Source organism: Chlamydotis macqueenii, chromosome 1, assembly GCF_036417535.1.
Source record: "Chlamydotis macqueenii isolate bChlMac1 chromosome 1, bChlMac1.mat, whole genome shotgun sequence".
Lineage (NCBI taxonomy): Eukaryota > Metazoa > Chordata > Aves > Otidiformes > Otididae > Chlamydotis > Chlamydotis macqueenii.
The window spans coordinates 22,670,431-22,696,777 of NC_141556.1; the positions used below are offsets into that span (position 1 = coordinate 22,670,431).

The 26,347-nt window shown below is 37.7% G+C and overlaps 1 protein-coding gene across 1 annotated transcript; it reads left to right on the forward strand.

The window, feature by feature from the left end:
• Positions 1 to 9,508: 9,508 nt before the first annotated feature.
• ZNF800 (zinc finger protein 800) lies at positions 9,509 to 24,188 on the forward strand. The gene is made up of 4 exons (XM_010121678.2): positions 9,509 to 9,586; positions 11,833 to 11,928; positions 15,568 to 15,711; positions 18,537 to 24,188. The coding sequence occupies exons 1-4, from the start codon at positions 9,526 to 9,528 to the stop codon at positions 20,300 to 20,302; spliced, it is 2,067 nt and encodes a 688-aa protein (XP_010119980.1). The 5' UTR covers positions 9,509 to 9,525; the 3' UTR covers positions 20,303 to 24,188.
• The last annotated feature ends 2,159 nt before the right edge of the window (positions 24,189 to 26,347 follow it).

Here is a 26,347-nt window from a genome sequence, read left to right on the forward strand (position 1 = left end):
TAATTTTCTAGTTTGACAGTAAACCATTGATAAATTCTCTTTGCGTGTGGTTTTCTAGTCCCATTAGGTTGCTTATGAATGAGCACCCCACATAAGAAAACATCAAATGCCTTCCTGAAATCCTGCTAGATTCCACTTCTCTTCTTCTCAAGGCCTATTACTTATTAAGAAGGAAATTAGATGACTTGTCATGATTTGTACTTGGCAGGTATGCGTTGGCTTTTACATATCCCCTTTCTCTTCTAAATACTTAATGATAGTGTCTTCTATCACTTGCTCCAGTGTCTGGGGGGACTGAAGGTAAACTGACTGACAGGTTTGTTAAATCCTTGGCTTGTCTTTTTCCTCTTCTTTAAAAACAAATAGTGCATTTACCCTATTCCAATGTTTATGTCTTATAATACAGGTTGAGTTAACATCAATGCTGAATTGATGGAATCCAATTATTCTTTTGCTATGCCCAGGGCTACTACAATCCTCTATGGGCTATAGCTTATTCCTTTCCACATAACTGACTGAATTCACCAGTGTTCTGGGACACAGTCTACGCTACATACTCTATGTGACAGTAAAAACTAGGAGACACAACATGTTCACCAGACTAGAGACAAGACCAAACTCACTTGGTTTTCAGAAATATTCTCTAATATCTATACTGCTTAATACTATATGATTATTAACTATGCAGTAGTTTGAGGCGATGTATTATAAGTCAAGCAAATGACAGAATTAATGAATCTGAGAGGCAGCTGGCATGGTGCTTGGACAGTATATTTTGAGTAGCCAATTAAATAACACATCATAAGTTATTTTTGATGAAATATCAGAAAAGTGTGTCAAGCTGATGAAAGAAAAAAATGCTGATTTGCACACCAACTTTTTCTTCAACACTTTAAAAACAACAAATTAGTAAAAGTTGTAGGATAGGAACAGTTTGAGCAAGAGTCATGATGCACTCCTTCACAGACAAAATATCCTCTGTCAAAATATCCTCTGCCAACCTCAGTTCATTTAAGTTTCATTAGCATAAATTTCATTCACAGAGGTAGTGTCAAAATATGACAGAGAGACCTGGTAGGTCAGCATCAGAGCAGATCAGTCCTGCTCATTATAGGGATTCATTCTCTGCTTGAGGTTTGATTCCTTGAGACTATTTGTCATTGCTGTCTAATTTCAGCTTGAAAGGATGCTGCTGAAATATCTTGCTACTGACATAACTGCCCACTTCTTTTGCTGCTGACATAACTGCCCACTTCTTTTGCTGCTGAATACTATTTCTGTCAACACTTCTTAATCTTCTACTTCCTGATTTTTTTACTGTATATCTTAGGCATTCATGGATTTTTGGACAATGAAATAAGAACAGCCTTGTGTCAATCTTTTCTGTCACATCTGCTGTACAGTCTCTTTTGTCCAGATTTGTATTGTGCTTTGTACGTCCCAATTTGTACTTTTAGTTTATTGTCATTGACTTTATTTTAATGAAAGTGTCCTTTATTTTGGACTTGTACTCCATATTACATATGCCATGTACTGCTATCCAAGAAGCAAATCTAATTTGCAGGGCAAATGCAAACTGCATTTAGCTTCAATGTAGTGGAAATCAACTGTCTATCTGAATAAATCTCTCTTTTAGCTTTTCTACAGTTTTAGCTTCACTTCCTAAGGAAGCAAGATTTACCCTGTTGCACATTCTGTCATCCAAGTTGTGCAATAGCTTTGGAACCTTCCTGAAAATGTCAACCAATTTTGACAGAGTGCTCAAGGTCTCAGTGTTAAAACATTCCCACAAGCTGAGTGAAGCCAGGCAGAGTGTAGAAACCCAACCAGTCTCCCACTGAGGGCAGAGCTGCACCTCAGCTCATTTTTATGGATATGCTCTCTGTTAGACGTATGTAAACTAGCTTGTCAGCCACCTATCATGGCTATGGATTAGGCCATGCACCATTTCATTTTTCTTTCAGTTCATCATGAGATTTATAATTTGTAGTTCTTCCTTATACAAAGAGTATTTTTGTGCTAATTGGGTTAGCTGTATTTAGCTAATTTATATATCACATTTCTGGAACATCTCGTTCTTAGGACTTTTGACAGTATTATTTCTGAAATTCAGCTTTTTTATTTTGTTTTGTTTTTTATGGTTTGTCCTCAGACATCTTGAAGTGTTTGTTTTACTTGTGTAAGTATACTTATATATACTTGTATACTAAGAAAGTGGTCAGCAAACAGGATAACCTCATTACAAGTCAGAAAACCACAGGCAACTTGGCTTAATGAATTGTAATGCTTCTTCTTTCTATCTTGACTTCCTACTTCTTCCTCCCCTTTTCTCATATACTTCTTGCTGTCAGTCTTGCCTGCATTATTTTCCAGCTATTGCACCTTATTACATCCTTTCATTCTGAATGTTTCCTGTGCCTTCCCCAATTCCTTCTCCCCTCCTCTCATGAATCTGTTTCATTCTCACTTTCCTTCTCTGAGACTCCTCCCAGATATATTTCTCTCCCTCTACTATTTCTCTAAGCTACCTCCCATACTCTACTGCTTCACATCCTTTCCGTGCTATATCCATACAACTGCATGTGTACATACACATTCATACTATGCACACACAGAAAAACATATGCCCCTGACTAATTTTCTCCGCTACTTTCCTCCCATTTCCTAGTGCACATCATAAGTACAATTAAACACTTAAAAATACATGCCTCAATTAAATGTTTTCTAAAAGCACGCATCTCATTGTGTTGCATATCTGTTTGTATTTTGTATTAATCAGGTTAATCAGGGATCAGAACATGATTTAAATTAACTTTATGTTCATTCTACAGGAAGATTGTACAGTGAAAAAAATCACTGGACTGGATGAAAACTGAATGTGGTAAGAAGACGCAAATTCATTATATAATACTGTAAGCAAGTGTTTCGTTTTCCCTAATATACTGGCTTAAACTCATTCTTTTGTTAAATAAACTCTCCGTACTGTGAGCAGCATACTTTTTTACCCAGTTAGGCAGGTAACAGCAAACTAAAAGGGAACAAAAAGTAAGAAGGGGAGAATATTTACACAGAATGATGCCTTTCTTAAAGAGAGGTATGCAAGAAAAATAATTTTTAAGTTGCAAATCATGCTGTACTTGCTAGTGATCCATGAGGAGGAAATGAGAATACTGGAACTTCTTGGCTAGTTGAGGTTAAGTTCCCAATGGCACAAGTGCCCAGGTCCCACTCAAAACTACCCAAGCTAGGTCTTCAGTGCACTTAGACCTTTTTTTCCTTATTGCTTGTAAGAGAGGGTTGCTAACCACACTGATCTCATGATTCAGAATGTCTTCTTGGTGCATTACAATGGTCACTTCTTGTCACCTGCAGTTTGCCAAAGCTTTTCTCCTCAGTTGTTTCTAGCTGCACACACTTTTTCTAAGAAAAGCATTTACTCTCTATGCTATCTACATCTTCTGCCAGAAACCGCTGTCAGAAGAAGGTGCAGCACTGAAATAGGAAATCTGGATTCCAGTCCCCATGCAGCCTTGCTGGAGACTGAACCACCAGCTCAATGATTTCCACAAAAATGCTGTAATCATGAGCTAAATACTTCTAGGGCAGAATTTTTTTCCTACCTCCAGGTGAAGCTGTTTCACTGTGCAGCCAGGAATCAAAGCTGAAGGGTATAAAAGGAAAAAACCAGAATAGGTTGAATATGTGATCTCCTAGGGGAGAGATGCATTGCAAATTGCTCCCTTTGCTAAACTGTATAGTAGTGCACCAGAAAGCACAGAAGGGAATTAAACCTCATGAGAAGTCTAATTAATTATGTTTTACTAACTTTGTAAATAAATGAATTATGGGCAAGATAATACACATGGCAGTTTATTTTTATCCCAAAAGGGTAATGAAGCTTTGTGTTAATTGGGGAACAGAGCATGAAGATGCAGCTGCTTGTTAGACTGGAATATCGACTAAGATTCAGAATTATTCTAGCCCAGGGATTTTCTGTAAGATACTGTCAAGGCTAAGGTATAAGGATTGTGTAAACATTGCAGTTATGCAAATGGAGATTTGATGCAAATATAACTTAATTTAATTTCAATATTCCACCAAATCCACGAGGCATATAAATATACACAGTTTAAAGTTGTGACTATTGTAAGCAAGTTGTATTGGGTTATAAAAAGGCATGAGGAGAACTAGTTCACACCATTTCACCTGCAGTGCATACAAAACTTTTAATGTACTTTTTCACTGTGACTGACCCAAGAAAAAACAACTTAGAGTTGTCTGCGTGATCCCACCTTTATCTGAAACTCAACATGTCTGCACTCTAAAGACTTGTTTATGCATTTCCCATTTAAGCATCATTGGATATAAATAAATAAACAGCACAGGGAATTGCAACCAGAACTCAGTATTGTTTTTTCACAAATTAATCTCATTCTCAATAGAATCAGCCTGTCTTTGTTAATCTCTCTTTAGCCCCCCAGCTCTTGCATTCCTGATTGAACTGTGCCTTGTGCTTAACAAAAGGGGTCTCTAACTTGTAGTTTAGGATTTAGAAATCAAGGTCTTCTGCTTCCTTGGTGAGTGTTCTACCCATCTGGCCGTCATGGACAGAGACTCTAACAAAGGAGACTTAATGTGCCTGAAACAGTCTGAATTGCTCTCAGACTTCTATGTCTAAAATTTGTTTAATCTGGAGTTCATGAATGTACAGTTAAGCACGGGATACCTTCAGAGAGAACATTAGATGGAGCCACATTGAATCAGTAACATAAACTAAGAGTGCTGTATTAAGGAATGCTGGAATACCTGTATTTGCAGTGAAACACTCTATGACAGTGACACTGCCTGATTAGCACACATTATGTTTCTGTCCAGTTTTGACATTATAAGTGAGGCCCTTCAGACTTCACGCAACTTTACCTTCATCTCTGCAAAACCGAACTTTGCTCAGTGCAGCACCACAGCATTAATTCACTCCAACTTAGAATTCTTTTCTCCTAGGAAAAACTACTGTGAAGCCAAGTGCTTCATCCAAAATGCGTCTCAAACACAGAAAAAATGTCAGTGGTCAGAGCGTATGAGGAAAAGTTTTACTAATCAAGTCTTACAGCTCTTAGATGTACAAACAGATGGCAAGGCATCTCAGCAGGTGTTACTACCAGCCCTTTGGCAGAACAAAACCTCTCAGTGGACACTGAACCTACTATTACCAACTATTTGAGATAATGCTTCCATATCCTCTACCAAAAAATACCTCCCCTGCTAGAATACTTCATTACACATTTTGGAAGCACAATCTAGTAACTAAGAGAAATTGTTCGGAATTTTGGATTTCTCAAAGCCATTAACCACAACAGAGAAACTATTAAAACAAAATTTGATTATTAAGTTGTAATAGAAGTCTCAGTTCAAAATATTTCACCAGTTCCATATCATCTAAAAGGCAATGAATAAATAAAGATGCTGTTTCAAACTCTGCTGGTTAGGTTGAGAACATTAGCCAGAGAACAAAAGCTAAACTGAAAAAACCCCTCCAATATTACATTTTATGCCTAGAATTCACATGAAATGGATCAAAAGGATTTTCATCCTTATCTTTATTATATGGAAAAGCATCCTGCACTTTTTAACACTGTATGTGGTTTAGCTGTGAATTTCCATGTTCACTGGATACAAGCTAATTATGGATTGTGTGAAGAATTAATTCTTATTGTTTAAAAAAACCTCTTATTTTCATTGAATCTTTTCTTATCTATGTAAGACAAAAAGAAGGTTTACCCACTGTTTTTATTCAGTAAGTTTTTTATAAGGTATTTACAGATTCCAATTATCATTCATATTTAATGGAGGAATATTCCGTTTTTCAAAATCAGGCAATATTATCTGCTTGCTCTTCATTTACACAATGAAACTAAAATTTGCTCGTAGTTCCAGTTTATCCTGTTGGGTGAACAACTGCAGCAGTGTGCTGTGAAGTGAGCTTTACTGGGATCTTTGACACTTTGATCTGAAATTCTTATACACGACGGTCAGTCACTGGCTGAAAGGAGTCCCCTCTGCAAGTGCCCTCCTGAAGGCATCTTCTGCTAGGCCAGGTGGAATTACCTGATCTGCGCTGGCAACTTTTATCTGTATCAGACAGACTTTGCACATGACTGGCTATCTAACTGGACAAAGTTTTGGTGCATTTTACTTGGCATTTGTGAGGCCACATCTGGAATACTGTGTCTAGTTTTGGCTCCCAAGTATGCAAGAGATACTCAGAAACTAAAGAGTGTCCAGAAGAAGATAACCAAGATAATTCCAGGGGCAGGAGGACATCATAGGCCAAAATAATTCAGTTTCTTTATCCTGAAGAAGAGAACATTGAGACAGGATATAATCTCTATGCTTCACTGAGTGGGGAGTTATTAAGCAGGAGGAGTCAGACTTTTTTTTCAGAGGTGAACAGGAAAAGGAGAAGAGGGAATGGCCATAAGCTACAAAAAGAGAAACTTCGATTGGATAGGAGAAAAAAAATCACAGTGACAGTGGCTAAACAGAGAAGCAGCAGCCCAAAGAAGTTATGAAATCTCCAGTCTTAGAGATTTTCAAGACTTGATAGGGCAAGGTTATGAGCAACCCGATTTGGCTTTGAAGATAGCCCTGCTCTGAGCAGAAAGCTGGGCGAGTTGACATCCAGCCTAAATTGCTCTATAATTTTACATGGAGTTTAACCTATGTCTAAAATTGTGCACGTGATACGTAAGAAATCATGGTTTTTCTGAAGCTGAGAAGGAATTACTGCAGCTATAGAACTGGCAGAAGTAGCGCTAATAAGTTTTTACTTTGTCCATTGTCTTTGATCCTTGCACTTGGGACATGACATTTATAAGCTGATTATCACGGTAACTCAGTATTTGAGAGATGACTGCTACAGTAAAATATGCTACAGTGAGCTGGACCTCAGCAAAGGACTACACCATGCTAAAAAATGCTTCGCTGTGGTGCTGAATTGAGGAACACCATTGCCACTGATTTAGGCAGGCCCTCTTGCTCTCCAGCTCCTGATTCCGTGCTCGGGATTCCTTTTCTCACTATTTAAATCTGTAAGCATTGTCCCCACAAATTTCCTGGATCTTGAGACATTTTATTGGATTTTATCAGTAAAGTTCAAGGTAGAGGTGGAGGAACTACTACTGGATAGCTCACCTGTGAAGACATCATGTCTCACCAAGACTTTTCTGAGGCAGGAGTGAACATGTGGGTGATCATTTTGGAAACGTGTAAAAAAAGATCCCCCTTTTGAGACTATGATGAATGACGGTTGGGATTGTAAAAAATCAATAAAGGTTACCAGACTTCTGTTACTCCAGTTCTTTCTGCTAGGAGTTTACCAGGATATGAATGACGACTATGTTTGCTTCTTTGTTGTGCTAGCTGGTGGCATTCAAACACTCACAAAAGTTGTTATAAGCTCTTCAGTCACTTGAAATACAATCAAAAGTTTCTGAATTTCATTTGCTGAGTTTCTGATATGCAGGCTGCTTTTCTCTTTCTTATTTTCTGATTACTTAATAAAATGATATCGGTAACGGGGCTGCCAATGTTCATGGTAACTGATCAAGATGCAAAATTGAGCTGCTGTTACTCTACTATTTCGACATTTGCAGCACAGAGGCATGAGCATGAATAGAAGATGATCTTACTTTGAACCTGATATCCACCTCTGCTGGGAGGTGGCGAACGCTAATTCTCCAAGTCCATTACTTTTTGGGCAAGTGGTATGGTTAGTAGGCTGTTGTGCAGAAAAAGAGGTGATAGCTGTGTTCCCGACACTTCGTCATGCGTGAGCTTCACCGTTCTACCCAAACACATTATACAAGGGCTGTACACAGCTACATGTCTGGGTGGAGTTTAAGCCTCTTCCTGTTTGTATCTAAAACGCAGCAGAGCTCCGGATGTAGCTAAGCTCATCAAGATGCGAGTGCCTCCAGACAGAGAGACCTGTGTTTGGATGCCTGACATGGAAGGTTTCAACTGACTTCTGCTTTACTTCAGCGCTGACATGCTACTTGGCACTAGGCTGTTGAAAGTGTTCTCTGATACTTAAGATGCCTCAAGTTCATGAACCAAAATCCAAACGGACTTTATGGAGTTTGAATGTGGCCCCCTGTTGCCTCGGGAATGGAAGACTTATCAGTGAACTCCATGTCCATATTTTAAAAGACTATATTGCCTCGAAGTTGATGGCCTGAGACAGTAAAAACTCTCAACGTCCAATTTGAGAAACCGTCCTAGTAAGACATTTTACTCTAACAGGGACAGTAGATTTGACTTTGAACTCTGTCTGAAACCACGAATCCCACCTCCACTAGGAAGTGATTCTACAACCAGCCAAAGATGAGCAGACCGTTTCTGTGTCAGTACCACCACTCAGGACTTTTTCTGTAACGATGCGCTTAATCCTTCTACTTCCTCACAAATGTTTTCCTCAAATGATAGAAGCTTCTCCTTAAGTGGAAGACTTCCTCGCATCCTTTCCTTTCTCAGAGACTCAGTATTACCTTCTCACCGACCCAAGCAGCTCAGAGCGGTGCACTAAGCGGAGCACTAACGGTCGCCGCGTCCCCCGCAACCGCCACGCCGCGCGCCGGCCCCGCCCGGCACCTGTGCGGCCCGGGCCCGGGGAGCGGCGGGCGAGGCGCCTGCGCAGTGCGGGGCCCCTCGCCGCCAGGGACGCAGTCACTTCCTGCCCCTGTGCCCATCCGGCTCCGGGGTCAGCGGCCGCCGCTCTGGCGGGACCGGGGAGGATAAAGTGTTACTGGGGAGGGGGAAAGTGCCCGTCCTCTCCCAGGTAGGGGCTGGCTCGCGGCGGCTTGTCCGCCGCGCTCTCCCGCTCCCGGCGGTGGCATTTGGCGCCCGCTGTCACCTGCCCGTCGCCCGCCCCGCCCCTCCCCTCCCGGTCTCGCGCGTGGCGGGGCGGCGGGCGCGCCCGGCTCCGGCAGCGCCGCGGGGGACGCCCGGAGGGCTGCGGTCGCCGGCTGTCGGCGGAGGCAGCTTTCCCTCCCGGCGGCTGGGAGGTGGGGACGGCGGGGCGGCGAGGGGGAGAGCGGCGTGGCGGGAGCCGGCCGCTGAGTGGGCGCGGGGCCGGGCGGCTCGGCTCGGCTCGGCGGGGAGGCTGGCGGCGGCCGGGGGCTCCTCCGCCGGCCGGGGGCTCCTCCGCCGGCCAGGGCGCAGGTGGCGGCGGGTCGGGCCGGGCCGCGCTGGGTGTGGAGGCCCCGGGCGGGAGCGGAGCGGAGCGGGGCGGCGGGTCTCGCCGCGGCGGCCGTTGCAGAGGCCGTTGTGAGACCTGCTGTAAACAATGGAAACTTTCTCCTGCGCCGAGGGTGCCGCTGCCTCCCGGCCTGCTCCGTTGTAGGAAGTGGGTGTGCGAGGTTAGCGCTCTCCTGAGCCGCCTGTTCTTCGGGGGTGACAGTTAATTTGCTTATTTTGGCAGAAACGGGCCGCTGGATGTAGAAGGACAGTAGGTTGCGTGCACGGAAAATGCCTCTAAGGGACAAGTGTTGTCAGACTGACCACCATCACCATGGATGCTGTGAACCAGGTATTGTGGCGTGTGGTGCTTTGACTGTTTTATTCATCTCCTTCATTAAAAGCTTGCAGAAACCGTTGTGATGTTGCAGATGTGCATCGTTAGTGACAGTTTTAGACAGAAAAAGTTTCTGGATTTTGTCTGGAAATGCTTTTTTGATATCCTTGAACTGTCACATTAAAGTTATTTCAGGATGATAATTTCTCAGTTCATGCAGGATGTGCAATAATCCTTAAAGTCCCACATGGGCATTGTATGCAGGGAGCATAGGAAGGCAAGAAGTTGTGTAGTAATATTCTGATTTTTTTTTTTTTTTTTTTTCAAATGACATTTCTGGCAATCTCTTGTGTTTGCTGTTTGTTTTCACTTTGCATCTTCTCTGGTGACCTCTGATGGACTTGAAGATCTTATTCTCAGAGGACAAAAACAAACCCCAAGTCATGAAACAGCTGTTGCATTCCACTGTAGTGTGACATGGAAGATGCCATCAGTGGAAAGTATAACGAATACTTTGAAGATTCATCCAACTTGTTAAATTATTTTTTTTGTAAATGTTCTGCCTACTGTTATAATTGGTAGCCTAAAAAAGAAATTTGGTTCCTTTCTTGTTGCCTTGTTGTAAAGTTTGTTATTTGGATGCTTTCACTTGTGCTTTGAAAAGAAGGGGCTCAATTTGGGGAATTCATAGTTGAAAGTGTAAGCGTGGCAACTTTGATAATGCTTCTATAAATAAATGTGACAGTAGATATTGTTCATCTAGTAGAAACATTTCTTTGTGTTTAAGATGAAATAGTTTTGAGTTGTTCGAATGCTTAAAAAAAGCTAAAATACTTTTCCTGCCTTACAAATAGCAGCGATATGTTATGTCTGCCTCACATATCTCACTCCTCTTGATGTCAGTGGGTGTTGCACATGCATATTAGAAGCAGTATACGAACCAAAATATTCTAGTTTGAAGAATAGGGAATAGGCTAGTAGAATACAATATGTCATTGTGTTGGAGATCCCCAAACGATTAGCTGATTTGTAATGCTTGTTATGTGTTCGTATATAGAATAGTATGTTATGAGGCCAGCGTAGTTGAGTGGAATGTTCATTCTATCGTTCTTTTCTTAGACTGCTTTTTCTTGCTGATGTTCTCTTCAGCTTGAATTTGTTTATAACCTTACATCTTCTAGAACAACTTTCCTATCAAAATGTGTTTAATCTATTTGCACTCAACATCTCTTAAGTAGTTTTATACTATGCCTCTACTTCTTTTTGTTAAAAATAAGTTTCTTAGAGATGCTCAGTGCTTCATTTAGAAATGGAAACCTTACAATGGGGTTGAAAATCAAATCAAATGGATAAGGCTGATTTATGAACTACAAAACTAGTTATTTTGTCAGTGAGAAATTAACGAGAGGACCTAAATAGTGATTTTGCAGACACATTTTTGAATAAATGCTCTTATTAATTTAGATTTGATTTTCCCTCTGGACAAAGCTTAATTGCTTTACGCATATACAGCAATGGAATGCTATTAATTTTCATATGCATAAATACTGTATATTGGAATAACTAATAATCATCCGGATCAAGAAGTATTTTAGCTTCAAAAGATTTTACAAAGATTGTGATGTGGAATGAAACTTCAGAAATAAGGTATTACCTCAGCAGTTTGCTTGAACCAGAAGTGTTTCTTCAGTGTGGTTTTATTGGTTAAAAATATTATAATAGCTTTTTTTAGTACATACTCCTTAGTTATACTTGTGGTTTTTTTTTCTGATCGTTGCTACTTTAGAGTTGTATTGAGTGCTTAAGTGTGTTCTGACAATACTGAAATCATGTTCTGTGCTGTCAAGTACAGTATTTGGTAATGCTTTTTTGTATATCTGTTTCAGTTTGAATGATGGGAGTTAAGCAGATTGTTGTGGGGAATTTCTTTAATTGGTGAAAATTTCTAATGAGTCAGCTTGGTTTTGTATATTTATATGTTTTTGTGTTTGATACATGTAGCTTTACGTATACATTTTCTTTAAATAATCAAAATGACATCAAACTGTCAGAAGATATAAAGTCTGGAAAATTCGTTATCAGCTGTTTTTTAATTCAGTATAGATTAAATTTTTTGAGTAAGACAACTTTTGCAGTAGTTCTGGCCTTTATTTTCAGCTAGTTTACTGTATGCACAGAAAATGTGCACACAGTAATGTCCATAACTAAGAAAAATGACCTGAGTGTTCTCTAATGGCTTATTATCCTTTTATGTATTTCAGTGCATCTGTTGGAACCTGGTGATCCTCCATTATTACAGCAGCCTCTGCAAACATCAAAGTCTGGTATTCAACAAATCATTGAGTGTTTTCGATCAGGTATGAAACTATGCCTGACTCTTAAGAAATTTATTACCTTTTTGGAAGAGCTATGTATATTTAGGATATTAAAAAAACTCCAGCACCTGACTTTCTACGTACTTGCAAAATATTTCTACGTTTTTGGTGCTGATTATTTCTAGGTGCTGGTTCTTTCAATAAGGGTTTTCACATAAAGTAGTGAAGACACAGCTCCTGCTGTATAGTCATCTTTCAAAAACATCAGAAATTAGTTTGTTGATCTGCTTTATATCATCCCTCCTGCTGTTATTAATGAGTTTATCCTAAAACTCCTGAGATGACGAGAAAATTTAGTGCTTACCTTGAACTTTTTAGAATTGCTTACCATGTGATTTTTAAGTTGTTCCTTGATTGTTTTCTGGAGTTGCAATACATAGCAATGAACCTAAGAATAACAACTGAGCATTTGGATGAGTGTGCCAGAGATGATTGAAACCTTTACTGTTTTCTGCCTGTTTTTATGATGTGGCAAACCAGACATTTTCTTTTCATAACTCTGGTGCGAGAACACAGCAGTTATTACAAAAACTAAAGCGATGTCTTTAATGCTACTATCTACATGTTTCTAGATTTTTCCACATAGACCTGTTTTATAAATTAAATGTTTCATGTATAAATCATTGTTACTGCGTAACGGGATGCATGTCTGGGCCGAGTCTTGTGGAATGGCACAATATTCAGTTTATGTTCTCCACTTGCATTACTACAAGAAGGAGAATTGGATGTGAGAGTCGTCATTAGTAAACTTTTTTATAAGTGTGTTTGGATGAGATTACCTAAGGCCTCAGATACGCGTGCCAGGCTTCTTTCACTTGAAGCACATTAATGGAATCTCTGCTGGTAATAGCCCAAACTAGTTGCAAGTATGCTGCCTCTGGGCTATTTCCAGATTGTCCTCACTGGCAGGTGTTAAACTGATAGCTTAACTTGTCATCTTCAGTCATTTTACCAGGGAAATTGGACAGAAGGCAAAAAGACTTAGACTAAGATTTTACTGGTTAGCTTTACACAAGCGATGTTTTCTTAGAAACTATTTTGAATCTTGTGGTTTAAAAAAATAAAGATGAAACTGAGAGCATTGTCCATAATACTTAAGTGGTTTTAGTAGAAGCTTCTGTCATCCAGAGTGTTAAGGATAACAGATGAATTTGAATTTAGTTGGGTTTGTTTTTTTTTTTTTTTTCCTAAAAAGGAAATTGCTTGCTGAAGGCATAAACTTTGGTATTTCTGCCACAGAAATATTTGTAATAACCAATGTTCGGTACTGATGTCTTGTGACTATGACATTATTCTACCTTCAATAATTAAAAATATTAACAGAATTTGACAAAGTATCACCTTCCCCAGTTAGGCATAACTGCAGAATAGAGAAGGTTTCAGAAAGCTGGAGGCAGCATATGCTGGCGAAAGACTGACTGCTTTTTGCCACAGACTGCAGTTGGTGAAGAGTAAGACCATGCTTATGTTTTCCTCTGGTTGCTGTGTCCTCAAAACCAGTGGAACTGTTTTAAATCTGCTTGCTCTTTCCAGAAGTCCCTAAAGGTCTACAGTTTAATTCAAAAGGACCAATTTTTTTTTTTATTCCCACCACTGAAAAGCTTCATAGTTGCATAAGGAAGGTTTGAAGCCAGAATGACTACAGTGTCATCTAGTCTGATGTCCAGTATGTCATAAATCCTTAAATCTCACGCAGTAGTTCTTAAAAACAATAACCTGGATTAGACAAAAACATTTCAGTTCTGAACGGAAAAAGACTGAACTGTCAGTATAACAGGAGAGAGAATGAAGGACTTGTGTGTCCCTTGATTGGAAATAGTGGAGAATTAGGTGGTTTGTTTTTTTTTGTTTCAGAGGGCTTTGTGGCTAAAGTGTGCACCAACAGCATGGCCAAATTTGGTTTATTGTGTGCTCTCACCAAATCAGAGGCCTATTTGTTCGAATTATAGTTTGTTAACTTACTGGGATTTAATCTACATGGATCATCTTCAGTTTTGTTCAGTTGAGTTTTCGTCAGTCATTTTCTTTATATGCAGAGACTCAAATGGTGAGATCTGAGTAAACAACTTGCTTTTGGGGGATCGCTGTACAATTTTTAAGTCTGGAGTTTTCAGTAAATCTAAGTATCTGTCCAGTAGTCTGTTTGTAAAAATACAGGTCAGATGAAGGTGAGTTTCAGGAAAGAGCAGTGAGAGGAGAAGACAAGAGGCTAGGGCTGTGGCCCAGAAAAGGCATAGGAGGGGACAGAAACTGGATGGTAGGCTCAGACAGTCAACTTTGGGTCCCTTTTTTAAGCAATTGTTGAAGGAGGAAAACACACCGTGCTTTACTAAAATTCAGTTGTAAAAAATTTTGTACTACTACTATTACATCAAGAAATAAAAAGTTGTCTTGGTAAGGCCCATTCAAATTAAAGAACTATTAGTTGTTATGAAATTATTAATATTTGAAAGATTTTTTTTGTTTAGGAACTAGTTCTGCAGTGTGACTCTGAATTTGATCTTTAAAAGGAATTTTTAAGAGAAGTGTCTGTGATGACAGAAAACTTCAATCTCAGCTTGAGATTATGTTGATGCTGTTTCATAGTTGTCTGATATTATTTATTCTTAGTTCAGTTGCATCATGTTTTGCTTGCTGGTCTTATTTTGATTCATTTTGACTTATTCCGTTATAAGAAAAAAATCGAGGTAGAGATATTAGCTGAATTTGGTTAGCTAATGTTTCTTTCCAATTTGAAGTGGGTAAGTATTAATCATTCAGTAAGCTGTTGCTAATTATAAGCATTACGTTCATAGTTTACGTAAGGTGAGAAATGAAGGAGTGGGTTTGAAGTGTAAAACCCTGAGTCATTTAGGCAGGAGCTGAAAGGTATCAACAATGCTAGATCAAACTATATCTTTGTGGGCTTTTTTTTTTTTTTTTTTTTTTAATATACAATATATAATAGTCTGGATAAACCTGCACATTTTGTCATACGCCTATGTTTTAATAGAAGAGTTTCTGACTTAAATGATACCTATTTTCAGCAGACTGAAAATATGTCTACAGTTCTACTTTCTTGCTTAAACGTCATCTTTTTGATCTTGGGTCAAATACCTAGATGTAGTAACATTTATTGACTTGTTAGTCATTCTCTTTGTTCTATTGTATGCTCTGTAGTTTTTTGCTTTACTGAGTGCTGTTTTTACATGAAATAGCTGTATATATCTTACTTTATTACCATTGTTGGATAAGCTTAAAGAAAAAGTGCTGCACGCTTCTTAAAATGCTCTAGGTGCTTATTCTTTCCTATTGGGCAATTGTATTGCAGCAACCAGATGCTGTAATATGGACTCCTTCCTAGTGTTAGCTCTGAGTTTTTATCGTAAATCATTGTGCTTTCCCTGTAAGCTGTACTGTGTGTAATCCTTGCCTTTTTATTTTTTAAAAAACTAGGCTTTTTTTTTTATAGTGGAACTTGGAACATGTATCATAAACTTACAGTGCAATGAAGTAGCATTAGCACAAGATAAATTGCGGTTAAAATTATCATGTTTTAAAATGTTTTAACTTTCATGGGATTATGTGAATTAAAAGATGAACAGAAAACCTTCCTTAAGTGTAATGTTTCTTTTATTACAGGAACTAAACAACTCAAACATATCTTGTTAAAAGATGTGGACACCATTTTTGAGTGTAAATTGTGTCGGAGTCTCTTCAGAGGATTACCAAATTTAATTACTCATAAAAAGTTTTATTGTCCTCCAAGTCTCCAGATGGATGATAGTAAGTCTTACTGGTTGAAATATTTAATCAAGCTATCTGAAGTTGGTAGAAACTTATCTTTCTGTACCATTTATACCAACACACCAGAAACAAAATGCAAAAAAAGAAGTGGAATTAAATTTCAATAGTAACATGTGTAGATCACTTTTGTGGTTGTAAAGAAGCTACAGCACTGACTAAATATGTGTTAACAACAGAGAACTCTGTCAATGTCATAACTTGATAGCTAGTTTATACATCCAACCTTTTAATGAAGAGTATCGCTGTTAACATTTTTTTATTCCTTCTACCCCTTTTTCTTTCCGATCTTTCCCTCTTCACTGTGAAGGATACTGAAAAGTATACCAAAGGACCGGGAAATTAATCTCATAGAAAGGTGTGGATCTAAGAAGGCTTTTAGGTTTTAGGTCAGCATAGCTCTGATGGACTTCAGCTAGATCCTGTGAAGTGACTTGGATCAATATCCATCATTTTATCCTGTTACTTGGGAAGTGCTCAGTGTCGTGAACACATTTCTTCAGTCTTACTCGTAATGAAACACAGACTAAAAGTTCACCTTTTTCTTTAAGGATCTCTGCTTCAGTAATACTGCCTATTTCCCACTGCCTCACTTTGCCATATACTGCTTTAAGAAAGCCTATGTCATTGTGCCTAGCCCACCACCTTTTTGGTAGAAATCATAGAATAAGTTAATTAATTAATTAAACTTTATTATAAAAACAGAGTTACTTAAATAACGAGGAAAAAATAAAGTATATTCTTGTGGAAAAATGAGTTATTGAAGTTTTATTCCAGTTGTGACTTTTGGTTGATCTGAGTAAAGCTGAATAATTTGGAAATGTACCAGCATTCAAAAGTGTTTTGTAAAGCTTTATAACTGTCTTGATATCTTGACTAGATAAACATAGATGCTGTGAGGATTTTTCTTTACTGATTAATGCCTTTCTGCCTCAATATTTCAAAAATTAGGAACAAACAGAGATTTATGTAGGCGATTCTTTTCCCACATTGTGTCAGCTAGTGTTGTGAAGGAGAAGATGGAAAGACTAGTACTGTTACCTTCCTTAAGTGAGTGTGCTTGGCCAGTTGGCAGAGAGTCAGAGCTTTGCTTTGAAAAGGGATGAGTTGTATTTTCAAAGCAAGGTTAGAAGTGCATCTGACTTAGGTGCAGAAGTTTCTAAGCAAAATAAGAATACCTTGAGTAAGGACTTCCTGTCCTACTCCTGACATTCTGGCCTTCTTTTCATTGGGTGGTTAGCTTTCCTAGCTCACGGTTCACTAGGAGGGGCGTGAATGAAGAGAGTACTACTGTGTGCTCTGAATAAAACTATGTAAATACTTATATAAAATAAAGTATGATTATTGAATAAATTGGGAGCTTTTTTTACAATAAATAAATTAAAAGATACCAAACAAGAGGTAGGAATAAAACTTCAGCACCCCCATGGTGAAAAATTCCAAAGACTATTTGCTGATGACTTCTTTGAGATGTATTCTGTTCGTGCAGCCATTAAATAGTCTGAAAAGGTGCTATAAAATAGGAGGGACTTTTTATCCTTCGTAAGAACTATATAGGCAGTTGTGGATAATTTTGAACAGTATGTCCTCAGTGCCGCACCATTTCCCTCTGGCACCTTGGCTTCTTAGTTATGTCAGTGCAGATGCTTAGCATGTTGTGCTGGGAACTAGATCACTGAACTAATTTGGATTTAGAAACAGGGTATTACTGAGGCCTGTACTATCATCAGTGGCACAGAGGTTGATGGGAGCAATAACTTGTTTCTCTTTTTTTTTTTTTTTTTTTTTTCATGATACAAGAACTGCAGTATCCAGCAAAATTACCAGACAGTAAAATTATCAGTATTTTTGGTAAAACAAACAAAAAACCACTGCTTAACATCATGGTAGCCAGGAATGTAAATACTTCAAAAGCATTTGAATAAACTTTTTGGAAACTAGGTGTATTAGCACAGTACTTCAAAGGCACGCTTCGGCTTGAGAAGTTTACTGGCACCAGACAAACAAGGAGAATCCGTGTATCCTCCTTTCTTGCATTTTAAATCTACTCTAACACGTTACCAGGGCAGAACACAGGATGAACCTTTGGTGAACCTCAGTGAAGTTATTCTTTTTTAAAATAACTTACTTGACTCATTTTTTATTTTTTTTGAGAATTCCGCCCCCCCCCCCCATAGTACAGGATTTTTCTGTCCTTCGTGTTTACCGTCTTACTATATCACTGAGCCTGTTAACTACTTTGGGATTACTAAAAGTTTTCACTGCCCCAGAAGTTAAATTCTCTTTTATCTACTTATATCTTCCTGCAGTGCTCAGGTTATACAGACATTTCATTCTTTCTTAAGGATTGTTCAGAACTCACAGCGAAGAGCTTATTTCCAGAATTAGGTTCCTTTATTGAGAATGCCTCCTGTTTCCAGCAGTTGGAAAACCAGTTTCTAATGATACTTCAGGCTTAGTTCTACCTGCAGAACAAGCTCAGTTGTACACTGTTATTTTTGCAATTGACATAAACTTTTAAGAACAGTTTAATTCCAGGCAAACTAATTTTTAGTTTAGGTGGCTTTCACGTTAGCACACTGGAAGGATGTACTTCCAGCATTGGCTTTTAATAAAAAGTCACTTGTACTGATGTGGTAAGAGTGATTACTCAAATCCTCTAAGTATAAATGGTCAGAGGAGTAGTACAAACACAGGATTTGTGCAAATGTGGTGACTGGATTGACATAGTGGTTAAAAGATACTTTGAAATTTAAGTAATTTGAAGTTACCAAATCATTAAAAAATACCTTTGCCTCTTTTCACAGACCTCCCAGATATAAATGATAAGCAGAGTCAAGCCATAAATGATCTCCTGGAAGCAATCTATCCAAGGGTAGATAAGCAAGAATATGTAATTAAATTGGAGCCTATAGAAACTAACCAGAATGCTGTATTTCAGTATGTATCAAGGACTGATAGCCCAGATGAAAATGTAGAAAGTAGTAGCACCCCTGATGAAGCTCCAGTACAGATACAGGAACCCAGCACTGAGCAACCCAAGACTGTTTCAGCCCCAGCCCCAGTACCAGCTGGGGAGACCGTAGAGTTACCTCCTGCTGATCCTGTTGCGCACAAGGTGATACCTCCTCCCGAAGAACAGCCTCCAGCAGTAAATCCTGACTTGGACTCTCTAGATAATTCTGATTTTGGCCACCAGTTGATATGTTGTCTTTGTAGGAAAGAATTTCATTCCAGACGCAGTGTACGCCGGCACATTCGAAAAGTGCACAAAAAAAAGATGGAAGAGCTAAAGAAGTACATAGAAACAAAAAAGAAACCAAATCAGTGCTCTGCGAAAGGACGAAATAAGAATGTTCTGGTAGCATTAGGTAGAAGTTGTCCTGTATGTTACAAATCATTTGCTACAAAAGCCAACGTAAGGAGGCATTTTGATGAAGTTCATAGAGGATTAAGAAGAGATTCCATTACTCCTGATATAGCTACAAAGCCTGGGCAACCTTTGTTCTTGGATACAGTTTCTGCTAAAAAATCTTTTAAGACCCGAAAACAAAAGTCGTCTTCAAAGGCTGAATACAATTTAACTGCATGCAAATGCCTTCTGTGCAAGAGAAAATATAGTTCACAAATAATGCTGAAAAGGCACATGCAAATTGTTCACAAGATAACTCTTTCTGGGAAGAACTCTAAAAGAGAGAAAGGACCCAACAATACTGCCAATGGCACAGAAATAAAAGTAAAAGTTGAACCAGCAGATTCTGTAGAACCTTCACCCCCTTCCATTGCCCTTTCTCCGCAGAATGAATTAAAGGGAACAAATCATTCAAATGAGAAAAAGAGTGCACCGTCAGCACAGAAAAATAAAGTTAAACAGGACCTTGAAAACTCTAAATCTACTTCTAAATCAACCACTAAATCAACGTGTAAATCAGCCTCTAAATCAACCTCTAAATCAACCAATGCATCTGCTGCAGGTGGCCAGCAAAAAACCAGGAAGCCAAAACTTTCAGCTGGCTTTGACTTCAAGCAGCTTTACTGTAAACTCTGTAAACGCCAATTTACTTCTAAACAGAACTTGACAAAACACATTGAATTACACACAGATGGCAATAACATTTATGTTAAATACTACAGGTGTCCGCTCTGCTCTTATGAAACACGTCGCAAACGTGATGTGATAAGGCACATAACTGTAGTTCATAAAAAGTCACCACGCTACCTTGGGAAAATAACTGCAAGTTTAGAAATTCGAGCAATAAAAAAGCCAATTGATCTTGTTCTAAATAAGGTGACAAAAAGAGGCCCTCAGAGGGATGAAACAAAACAGATTGTTTCAAAACAGGATGTCACCTCTAATTCTCCCAATAAAAAGTATGAAGGAGCTGATGTTGGCATTGAAGTAAAAGTAACAAAAAACTTTTCTCTGCACCGATGCAATAAATGTGGGAAAGCGTTTGCAAGAAAAGCTTTTCTAGAACATCATAAGAAAACCCACAAAGCAAATGTATCTCATTCACCTGAAGAAAATAAAACCAAAGGCAGAAGTACAAGATCTAAAGCTGTTGTCTGGTGAGGGGATAAAAAAAAGTGTTTTGTCTCTTTTTTTTTTTAAAAAAAAAACAAAGCAAAACCACTGCCTTTCATTTGCTGTTGTTGATTTATTGCTGAAAAAATATTTTTCCATAGATTTTATGGTTTAGCAGGTTAAATACTAAGGTAGATGTAAAATTTCTTTATTAAATTTTGATCTTAGTGTTTTGGAAAAGACTTAATTTCTAAATTTGTCATTGTCGGAAGTTGGAATAGAATATAGATTAAACTGTACAGAGTCAACTCTTTAAATTGTCTTAAGGCATCTATTGTAATCAAACTAATTACGTACATTTTTTAAAAAGTAATTTTTAAAAATTAACAATACTTTTGTTTGGTTTGAATAACTTAACTTGTTAATTAACTTCTCTGTGACCCAGTTGAAGAAGCACTCAAAGTACTATAGTAAAAGCTGTTGACAGAAAAATATCTCTATGAACTTACCGGAACTATCATTCATGCTTTTATTTTTTTTTTAAATTTTCATGTGTATTGCCTATGCCCTGTCAACAAAAGGACATGGAACAGGTTTTTGGAATGTAATTTGGATTCTTAGTTGCTTTGATCTAAAATCAGTATGAGCTAGGTGCCTACAAACACCTTTAAAATAATCAGATTTAGGATTTGATACTTTCAATGCTTATTTGTATAAGCATGAGTTTGGACACTTCCATATAATTTATTTTTTGAAGTGTTCAGGTCTCATCAAGAATTTTTGTTTTAAGCCTAGATACGTGTAGAAGTCTGGCCAAGAATTTTCTAAACTTCTGCTTATATGGTACTCTGGGAGTTTTTTTTACACTTGGAGGGATTGTATTCCTAGTTTCTCAGTTTTCCATAGCCTTCCATGTTCAAGATGGCCTGTTTTTAAAAGGACCTTTTAAAAAAGGAAATAACATATGTATGGGGTCAGTTTGTATTTAGAATGACTGATGCCTGAAAGTTGGGGGATGGTACAAAAAATTATAATGAAGAGAGACAGTAGTGATACTTATAAGAGTTTTTAACATCCTTATTCAGAATTTTCTTTATAACATACTTGGTGAAAAGATAACCGAGTGTATGTGCCTTGTTCTATATTTCGACTCTGAAATGCTGTTTCTCAGGAGGTAATTTGATTTGAGTTCAGCTTTCGTAGTGAATTGCCACCCACCTATGTTAAATTGTAATCTGGTGCTTTTGATACTTCATAACAAAACTATGACTCTCTGATTCTAAATCCTGGCTAAGTGGGACAGGACTTGAAAAATGAACTGAGCTGGACCCTGAATTATGCTTATTTTAAGAGGAGGAATGACTTCTGCATTTCGATAAAGAACTAAAAATTTAGCCTTTTAAATTATTTATGTTGTGTAATTAAAACCATAATTATGTGGGTAAAGTCAACGTATTTATTGCCATTTCTCCTCAGATAGGTTGAACTGATGTTCATAAATTTTGGAGTTCATTTGAATTAAAAAGACTTCAGTTTGTTGTTGGAATAGCTAATATCTTGATAATGGTACTATAAGGAGGAAATATTTTCATAAGCTGTTGTTTTCTTACTAAATTAGTAAATATTCTGACTGCTTGTAGGACGGTGCCTCCTCCCAAAACACTGAAGTAGTTGACATGCACGTGTGCTTCTAATTTAGCAGCTGTCTCTATGCAGTTGAGGTTTGACGCAGTATAGAACAAACTTTGTGAAATTTGAAAAAGTGAAGAGGCAAGTTAATGAACAGCAGCTTTGGAAGAAGATTTTTGTTCCTCATTTAGGAAATAATCTTCAGAGAGCTCATGCATACTGGTCCTCCCTGGTAGCGCTAATTGATGAACTGCTCTAACTTTTTTGTGATATCCTACTTTGGCAAATGTTGTGTTATGTACTGTTTTAAATTTATTACAAATGAATGTATAAGAGCAAACAATGTAGTGTCTATTGGCTGAATTATACTAATTTTTTCTATTTGCCATAACATCAGTTTGTTCATGTTGACTAATTTCCCAGTTCTGGGACATTCTGAATTTCACTGTACTGAGGTTGCTTCAAAGATCTCTATTTTGTTTCCATATGTGGTTCATAGGAAAACTTTGTAAAAATCTAGGAAGTTTACAAGAATATCCACATTCCTCTATTCTTTGATTTTTTTTTTAAAAAAAGTTTGTACACAAGCACTTTAATGATAGTTGCGGTTTATTTTTTCAGTTTATTTTTTGAAAGATCAACACACTAATGTTAAGATGAAGGTAGTGAATATTTGCTGATGTATTATAGACAGACAATCTGTGCACAACCACTTAAAATGTTAGCTTATTTCCATTAAATATTAATAAAAAGGGAGGATAGTATGGGGAGAAACTCAAAATATTTTTTCTCTCAAGTTCATGAATGACCACTATAGGTAGCACTTGACTTTGTATAATTTGGAAAATGTTTTAGATCTCTTTTTTTTTTTAACCTTTTAATTAAGATTGTAGTAAAACAGTTGTATGCCTACCATTATGAAATTCTTGGCAGGTTTCATGCATCAGTGGTTTGGGTGTTTTGTTTTGTTTTGTTTTTTTACTTTTTAGAAAATATTTTGTTTAGTGATTTGTGTCAAATTGCTACAATTTGAAATGTATTGTACATCAGAAGAAATACCGTGTTTTTTATATAGGTTCACTCCCTTACTTAGGGAGGTGCCTCATGTTCATATATACTTTTTGTATAAAATATATCTAAAAATGTTGATCACAAGATCAGGAGTAAAAATACTTTTATGGATAGAGAAATATTTGGCCCTGTTAGTGCATTGCACTAAAAATACTGTGAATGGGAACTGGACTGTAGCTGTTGCTCAAAATGTTCTATATTGAATGTACATGCTTTTGTTTGGATAAATGTACTATATTTGATGGAAAATAAAGCAGACTGGAAATCACTTTCAAGTGTGCATAAGCAAAAAGATGTTGTGTTGTAAACCTGGAATATCTGTCACTCCACAGTCGGAAATTACAATGTTTGCATTTTTGTAAAAATTTTACTCTTTGATCAGTGAAACTAGTTGTTTGTAATGTTCTGTTGTAATAAATGTGGTTTTTTTGTTATTAAAAGTTTGGCACTTGTGGAGTGAAAACATCTCCACACTGAAGGTTGACCCTTGCTATATTTTTGGAACACCACTGTTGATACTGACTTTTTGTTCCTTGTAAATGAGCAAAGCTTGTTTTTGTTATCCTTTTAAAGCAAAAGTGAATTTTGATATTGAAGGAGATAGGCTATACGGTTTTTTTTTTTAATAATAAAACAGAGTTACCTAGTTTTGCATTGCAAATAATGTTGGTGGCCGTCTGACATTACTTCTTTTTGTAGCTGGAATGTGAGAAAAGACCTGCCATAGTAATTGTTTATTCTTTTGTAAAGGAACATCAAACTATTTATGTAAGTGCATTTTAACTAATGTTCCTGAATGCCTGTGGATTAAGATTAGAAAATTAAAATGCAGGCGTAGTAATAGAATAGCTGTTCATTTCTCAACTAATCCTTGTGGTTTCGGCTGTCTGTTCTGGGTAAGTACGCAGTCTGCATCTTGAAATATGTGAAGGTGAAGTTACTCCTATTTCAAAGGTAAGCTTTCTTCTAAAGAATCTCTAATTCTGCATCCATGTAGATAAACAGAGCTACAGAAGTATTTTGTTCTACTCGAAGTTTTGGGTAGCATATTCTTGAAGATGTGGCTTAACATTTACCAATTGCAACAACTATTTTTTTTTATTTTTAAATCTTTCTATGAGGTTAAATCTACTGGACAGCTCTTTTGAAACACAAGTCTACTTTCCTTTCTGACTTGTGGAGTAGCTTTGTTTTCTCCTTTTCCAATAATGAAAATAAATTATACTGATTATGATGGACTTGTTGAATTTAGTGATTTTTTTTTTTTTTTTTTTTTTTTTTTAGTCTTTCCATGCAACCCTCTTGAATGGGAAGAAACAAAAAATTGAGGGGAGAAGGATTGCTAGTTATCGCTCTTAATTCACACAATACATATTTTTCCACAAATCCTGAAAATTTGTGATAAAGATTTGAATGTAGTCAAGATCCATCTGGGCACTTATTTGTAGGGCTATGCATCAGTGTGTCTGGATAGGAGTTTTTAATTAAGATGCAGTCTTGCCTTGTTGATAAGGCATGTTGGTTTGGCTTGTTTTTCTTGGGCTAGCCAAAGACAAACATAAATTCTTTTAGTGGGCCTTCAGAATTAAGGTTGGGTCTTGCTAAAGAGATTTTTACTCAGAATGTATGTGAGGTACCTTATGTAAAACTTTGAGGAAGATCTAAGCATTCTGTATGGAAGCCTGCTTGTAATGCCAAGAATTATTATTTTTTTTTTTTTTAAAAGTTGTTCCTATCTTCTAATGCAAAGGCTTTGAGGGGCTAGCTTTAATGTCAAATTGATGTGAAATCTTGCATAAACAAGTAAAACTCACTGATACTGGAGGCATGAAATTTGCTGAAATTTCCAGTCTAATGAAGTGCTGGTTTCTGTCTCAAAACCACATTCTCTTTAGTTAATAGTATCTCAACGGAGAGTGTCTGGTCCTCCTAATTTTTTTTTTTTTTTTGGTGTGTTTAATTTTAGAGTGCTTTCTGTTTTTATGTTTTGCTTGTCTTTTCTGTCTGGAATGTTAGATTCCAGGGTTTGAAATCCTTGCAGTGTTGGGTCCCCTCAATTTTATAGGAGAATTCAAGAAAATTGTGGATTAAATAGTTTGGTTTTTAATTGGATTCTGCTGGACTGAACTTAAAAGCTACTGTGTGAAGGATTTATGTGACTTGTCAAGTGCCTGAAGTACTTTGAAAATGAGATCAGTTTTGATTGATGGCTGTAAGAACTGTGGGTAGATAGCCACTTTATAGCAGCCTTCCAGTACCTAAAGGGGCCTACAAGAAAGCTGGAGAGGGACTTCTGACAAAGGCATGTAGTGATAGGACAAGGGGTAATGGCTTTAAATTTAATGAGAGTAGATTTAGATTAGATATAAGGAAGAAATTATTCACTATGAAGGTGGTGAGGCACTGGGACCGGTAGCCCAGAGAAGTTATGGCTGTCACATCCCTGGAATTGTTCAAGGCCAAGTTGGATGGGGCTTTGAGTGACCTGGTGTAGTGGAAGGTGTCCCTGCCCATGGCAGGGTGGTTGGAATTAGATGATCTTTACGGTCCTTTCCAACCCAATCCATTCTATGACTATGGAATACTTATGCTGCAAGATTTAGATACAGAACCAGTAATTTGTTATGAATGAGGGTTTTCATTTTGGTGTTAGAAGTCAGTAGTGAACAACTTGTCTCTATATTTTCTAATACCGTAATGGCTGTACAAGTAGTCAGCTGCTGCTTTAATAGGCCAGGAGAGTTGAGTGTATTGGAAGCAGATTTTGAGAGTGAAGATCACTTTGGAGAAGGGAAGTGGGAGGGGATGAACATAAAGTCAACTGTGAGGATAATGAGGAAGGGCCAATTTATGTTGGTTTCAAGTTAGTAGGTCCGAAACCTCAATATTTGTATTAACGGGGTTTGTACTAATGAGACTTTCAAATGGGACTGTTGGCTGGGTATAAAGGTTCTCCACCCATCTTGAAAAAGGGAGCGGGGGTGAAGTGGATGGTGTGGAATACGTTTTAGTTCTCTTTTGCAGGGGGCTTGCAGAGCTTGTTTCCCCGTATCCCTCAGTTACAATCGTAAAGTAGTAATTTCATAGAGACAAAGTGGAATGTAATTTGAGAAGTTAGGGTTGTTTGGTTTCATTGATCCTTGTGGGGATTGGCAAGATGTTGGTAATCTTAATAAAAGTATTGTGTACTTGAAACAATGTCTCAAATGAGGAAACAGTATCATTGACTTTGGAGGATTTAGTGGGAAATTAAGATAGCCTGAGCCTTCCATAGCACATAGACCGAATAAATTTTTCTTCAAAAGAGATTAAACTACAAACTGTTTTACTGCGTTGCCAGAAGCAGTGCTGGCATGGTTGTTGTGAAGTCTGGATGACTGAGGAGGATGTGCC